This window comes from Chaetura pelagica, unplaced genomic scaffold, assembly GCF_000747805.2.
Source record: "Chaetura pelagica isolate M959 unplaced genomic scaffold, ChaPel_1.0 scaffold104, whole genome shotgun sequence".
Lineage (NCBI taxonomy): Eukaryota > Metazoa > Chordata > Aves > Apodiformes > Apodidae > Chaetura > Chaetura pelagica.
The window spans coordinates 4,864,422-4,870,305 of NW_009953786.1; the positions used below are offsets into that span (position 1 = coordinate 4,864,422).

At 39.0% G+C, this 5,884-nt stretch overlaps 1 protein-coding gene across 1 annotated transcript in view; it reads right to left on the minus strand.

Moving 5' to 3' along the window:
- The window catches only part of DUSP22 (dual specificity phosphatase 22), a gene marked incomplete at its 5' end in the record, with an annotated part of 35,866 nt that overhangs the window by 10,955 nt on the left and 19,027 nt on the right, over positions 1 to 5,884 (minus strand). The window contains one exon of the mRNA XM_010000909.1: positions 3 to 16. Within this exon, the coding sequence (XP_009999211.1) occupies positions 3 to 16 (14 nt within the window). The remainder of the gene's footprint in view (positions 1 to 2; positions 17 to 5,884) is intronic.

Genomic DNA, 5,884 nt, shown 5'->3' on the forward strand with positions numbered 1-5,884 from the left:
ACAGATACTTCAGTCCCTGTGTAAAGAAGCAAAAAGGAATGAGAAGAAAATATCCAAGTTAAATACATTTATCTACCACCATGCAAGTCCTGCTCTAGATTGGTGTAGTTTCATTGACGTTGAGGAAAGCACACCGTTATTCAGACAAGCAGAGATCATCTCTACACAGCCAGATTTTGAAAGTTTTCACATCTGCTTTGTAGCTAAGACACCAGCACATAGCTTAGTCATGCTTATCCCAATTCCCAAAAGGAAGCTTTTTAAAACATAAGCATCGTTATTAAACACGTGTAAATCTGTTTTTTTAAATTCTCGTTTTTCTTACATTTCTATTAAAACTAAGTTGCATGTTCTCCTGCCCTTCTTTTTCTCTGAATAGATGCTACAACCTGAAATGGTTTACCAGCTTTACCTAGTTGATAAACCAAACAAAATGCTTTTCACAGATGAACCATGTTTGTGGTAAGGATTTTGGAAAAAATTGAGGACAATCATAAAACTCATGCTTTTCTTCCACAGTTAGCCTCAGTTTCTTAGTCAACAATTTTAAGTTCAACAGTTCAATTTTAAGTTCAGTAAGATCAACTAGGGAAGTTATTTAACCCATTTCTGATTCATTAAAAATGTTACTGAGTATATTTAAAGCAACACTATAATCACACACTGCTGCTTTGCATTGTCAACACTCGTTTTAACTGTAAGTTTCTTTCCAAAGCTTGCTCTTATGGCTGTTAAGAACACTTCTGCAAGCGTATTTGGCTAACTTCTCAAATAGGACTTCCAAGAATACAGGTTGTAGCTCAGACACACAACAACTACATTGCTCTCTGGGAGTCTTTCGACTTAGCTCAGAAGCACAGTTATGAATTTTTCAGATGTACTTGTAAAGATAAGGATTCACAGCAAAAGGTCCACCATAAAATGTACATTAGTTTATCTTTTTGTAACAATACAAACCCCTGTAATAATCCCATGTGTTCAACAACACACATGGAAATTCACACATTTATCTACTCCCAACAAGGTGAAACAACATCTACCAGGCATTTCGTTTGCCAACTAGCGGGGGGGAGCAGTGAAAATGTTATCACTCAACTCTGTTGCCTACCTGAAGCAGCATCTTCTCCAACACCACCTTTGCTTTGGTGGTTCAGAAACCCCCTTAATTTCCCCTACAAGCACTGTTACTTCACTTGCCATCTTACACTAAAGAGGAATGAATCCCTTTTATCAAAGGTCCTGTCTCCTGGCACCATGACACATCATGCTAATCCTCTGCAAGATGCATGAACTTCACAACTGTGTCAGAAAGGTTGTGGTGATACCTCACTCCTATCTCTTCACCACCATTTACACACAGCACCAGCCACTTTTTCAGTCCACCTTCATCCAGTGTGTTCTTCACAGCCGCACAGATTTGAGAGCCTGTCCTGACCTCCCCATGCCTTGCTAGACTTCTTCACTCTGACAGGTCAGCCCCAGTATGCCACAACCAGAGGAGAGTGGCTTCTCTTTATGGCCTTCTGGTTTGGGGAAGGCAGAGTCAGAGCAGGGAAGGCTCTACAGACAGTGCTAAGCATGGAGTTGAAGACATGGCAGCACCTGACAAGGGAGAAGGCACCATCAGGACAACACCAAGCCAGTGACAGCACGTGTCATTTTGTGTGAGAGCTGCAGGGCAAAATGCAGCTGAGGGGAGACAGAACGAGAATGAAGACAGTTTGCAAACCAAAGCAGCTTTGCTGCTGGAGGCAAAAGCATCAACAAGAAACAGTTCCTCCTGCCTTGTATGAAGAGAAGGGATGCCTGCTGTAGGAAACCAGGACAGCTACACAGCCATAAGCTGATCCACAACAGCTTGCACAGATACATTCATTTAGAAAGACAATGGAGCAGTAATACATATGTTGATAGGCTGCCAAGACTAGTATGATCATTATGTTGTGACAGGTTAATTACGATAATAAGCATCCAGTATGACACATCTGAGAGGTTTATCTCGGACACTAGTATCACTTCAAGTGAGTCACTCCAGTAGAACGAGGGCCTGTGACCTGAAAGTAAATTTACATGCTTTTCTTTCCCCCACACCTCTAAACAACTCCACAACACTAATTCTGCACCACTAAGGGAAAAAAACAGGAAGAAAACTGATGGCAGGAGATGGTTTAACACTGGAGCATGCTATATGCCAGAAGGTTTGCTTCTCCAGCATGCACTGACACAAGCTGTTCCACAGCTTTTAGAAGCTATGGCACATGCAGAGTGCTCCTCACAGGCTGCATGCAGAGAGTCTTTCAGATCATGTTCACTTGAAAAGCAGAAGTAGCATCAGCACAACTTTTCAGACCCACAATGTTCTTTTTTTGTCATGGCTGGCTAGTTCCCACTACCAGAAGCAAGCATGAAACTAGCCTATGAGAGACCACACATGTTACCAAATGGCTCATCCAGAGCCTGATCCTGGAGGTCTTCACCACTTACAGCTTCCAGCAAAGCCCACAGTGCACTTTTCACTACTGTGCCCACAAATGCTTAGCAACAGGTATCAGCTTTATTAATATAGCTTCTCAGACAGGAGATGGTTAAAGTTACTGGAATTTGGTATTTTGACTGATGCATGTCACTTATATGATGTTTTTGGAAGGCTGTGGTGATGGACCCCTCCCTCTGAGGAAATCATCACACACTCAACTCAGAAATAGTTAGAGGTGGGATTTCAAAAGTACTGTGCAGGTGACTTAATCTGACTCCCACAAAAATCAACAGTGAAACTCTCAGTGACTTTGACCCAAACAGTTTGGCCAGGGTTGGTAACCCCTGAGGATCCCACCCTATCATCAAGTTGTTTGAAATAACAATGATAATAGCAGGTTCAAATATCTTTCATCATAACTGGACACCTGAAATACAAGACAGCATGGGGCAGGTATTCATAAATGCAACTTTGAGTTATTTTCTGTGTAGATATAGTGATCAACATAAGTTGATCACTGGAATTATCTTTTCCTCACATATACTGGATAGACTGTCTTTTTTAAACACATTGGCAATAGGAATGACTTAATTACAGAACCCTGGTCTCCGAGATTGCTAAAAAAACCCCAAACTACTCAGAATCATATTATTTGTATATTTGTGCCCCAAGGCACTGCTATCCTTCCTGTGCATATACCCTGCAGATAACATCTAAGAACTGTCCCAAAGGGACCTTTCAAAGCAGAACAGTTAATGCCGAAGAAACAATAAGTACCTACATTTTCAATGAGGTACTAGCATGCGAGAAAGAAAGACACGTCACTGTTTTGTTACCTAGCACTTTGCTTGCTGTTCTGAACCTGCAAAGCATAAGATGTAAGAAGGCAACAATCACTGAAACAGCAACTAAAACACAGTAAGAGTCAAGTAAACCAGCTCTTAGTGAAAATTTCAGCAAGCTCCAAAGCAGTACCTAGTGTGCAGTTTCATGAACCAAACTTGAATCTGGTTGCAGATGCAATAACCAAACTTGAACCAAGATTGCACGCTCATTAAGGTGGGAAGGCAAATACAAATTTGATGTCAGCCATATGGAAGTCTTTATTTTATTAATTTATTTTTAAATTAACACTGTTTTGCTCCCTAGAAATGACAAATCTCTAAAAATTATTCAGTGGATGACAGACAGAACAATTCAAAACAGGTATTGTACCACCTCACCTACATACACTAAATTATGTGCCACAGAATAGCTACTCATCCCAAAACATGGTATTTGTTCAAAGCAAAGAGAAAAGCTTGCAATTATAAAAACTGATGAAAAGAGAAATACTATTTTAAATACTGCAAGAAGTAATACACCCACTTTATTTATTGAATACTGCTGCTAATATATTGTTATTCAAGCATTTCTTCAGCTGTCAGCGGTGTCAGTCGTGTCTTGTCTCTCCAAAGAAGTTTTTTCCCCAGACTACCTGCTTGTTGTTTGTTGGTTTTTTTTAAAAAAAGCAATCCCACCTTTTTAATTGAAGAGAAGTTCTGTATGTTCTTAGTTAATAAAACATTCCAAATATATGGAACGTGCTCAAAACCAAGCTCCTAGGTCAATGAGATGCTGAATGCAGCTTTCTTCTGCTCATCTCCATTCACTACCGCTTTCCACTTGTTACTTTTAAATCATTGCTCACTTTTCCATTCTCCATCAATCACCACCACACACCCCTAAACTCCAAGACACACACTCCTCTAAAGTTATTCACATGATAATCCTACCTGATGCCCTCATCACATAAAAGCACTACTCCCGTTTCTTTCAGTATATTGAACCTGTCAAGAATATCCCTACAATTCAGTAAAATAAAATATAAGTTTACTCCTCTGTTTTCTGTTTCAGCAGACAAGAGTAACCACCAAAACTAGATTTCTGTCTCTCTTAGGCCCTGAAACTAAATGTTACAGTTAAACCGATACAGTGAGAGCTAACAAAACTAGAGCAAGTAGTCTGATTTCAAGATTGTCAAAGTTGAAACAAGCGAGAGTTAAGTAAAATTTCTAAAATTCACTGTTATTTGAGAAACAACAACACTTGCACAATTTCATCACACTCTAGAACTGTCAGTTCTGCTGCAATGAGTATCAAAGTATTAAAACCAGAAATGTTCAGGCACACACATATATATGCAGAGGTTTCACAGTACAGTTAATAAAGTATTAATAGAATTGCAGTAATTTTCAAATTTCTAATTATTTTAGAGGTTGATTTACTGAGACTGGAAACTGAACAATTATCTCACATTTGGAAAAGTCAGCAAGACGATGTCTGTCTTTGGTATTAAATCCAGTATTTCATGTAGTGCTCAGGAAACATATCAATCCAGTTCAAGGAACACTGTTTCTATTCTACTTACCTATAATTTATTTTAAAAGCTCCAGTTTCGTTCTAACTAAACTTGTAAAAACTGGCATTTGCGTTTTTTTTAGTGGAACACAGAATTTTGCAGTAGCAAAATGAGACATCTGTAAGTACTACATGTCAGATAATGGGTCAGTGACTGAGAATAGGATCACTAAAGAACATGGACAAATTTCACCGCACAACAGCAAGAATAATTTTGACTCCGAACAGGATAAGATTCAAAAAGTACCATGAAACAAACACAGCACCTATATGGATATTTGCTCCTTTGTAACAATCAAAGATGTCCTGAAGTCATTGAGAATTATGCTCAGTTTGATTACATCCTAAATAATGTTTTATATAAAACTGAATTCTCAAGCAAAACAGGATGCACAAGAATAAGAGGAAGGACTAAAAATGCTACTCATTATTTCATGTTTAGTGGGTTTTCCAAGTAATGTTTTTTACAGATGTCACTCAGAATATTGTCCCCACCACTGCTGTGTGTGCATTTCTGTGGATCTAGTTAGCACTGGAAACCTGAATCTAGAACTTCAGATGTTATAAGGCAAGGAGACGGGGCAAAGGACCTCAAATTACAAAAACTCTGTTCTCCAAAGGCTGGGAGTAGGGGGAAGGGGTTGTAAAGAAAAATTTTAAAAGTTTAAAAAGAGCAGGGTTGTATTTTTAGCATTAAACCTCTCTATTTAAATTTATGTAAAGATACCATCAACGACTTCCAAGAAAGTTTTTTTAGAACCTAAACCCCTGAACTTAACCCAGATGCAAATAGAAAACCTCCAGCACCTGGCAGGTTCTTTCAGGTTAGTCAAAAACCCTGTGTTAGTTTGAGTCGTCAGATCAACAGATGAGGGCAGGACGACTTATTTTTGTTTAGGGGCATTTCAGCAAAAAAGCTAAAGTGGGAAACAGCCAGCACAAAGCTTCCTCAAGTCAAACCAACAGGAGTTTATCAAGGGTTTTGTCCAGTAATACACCAAACTGAAC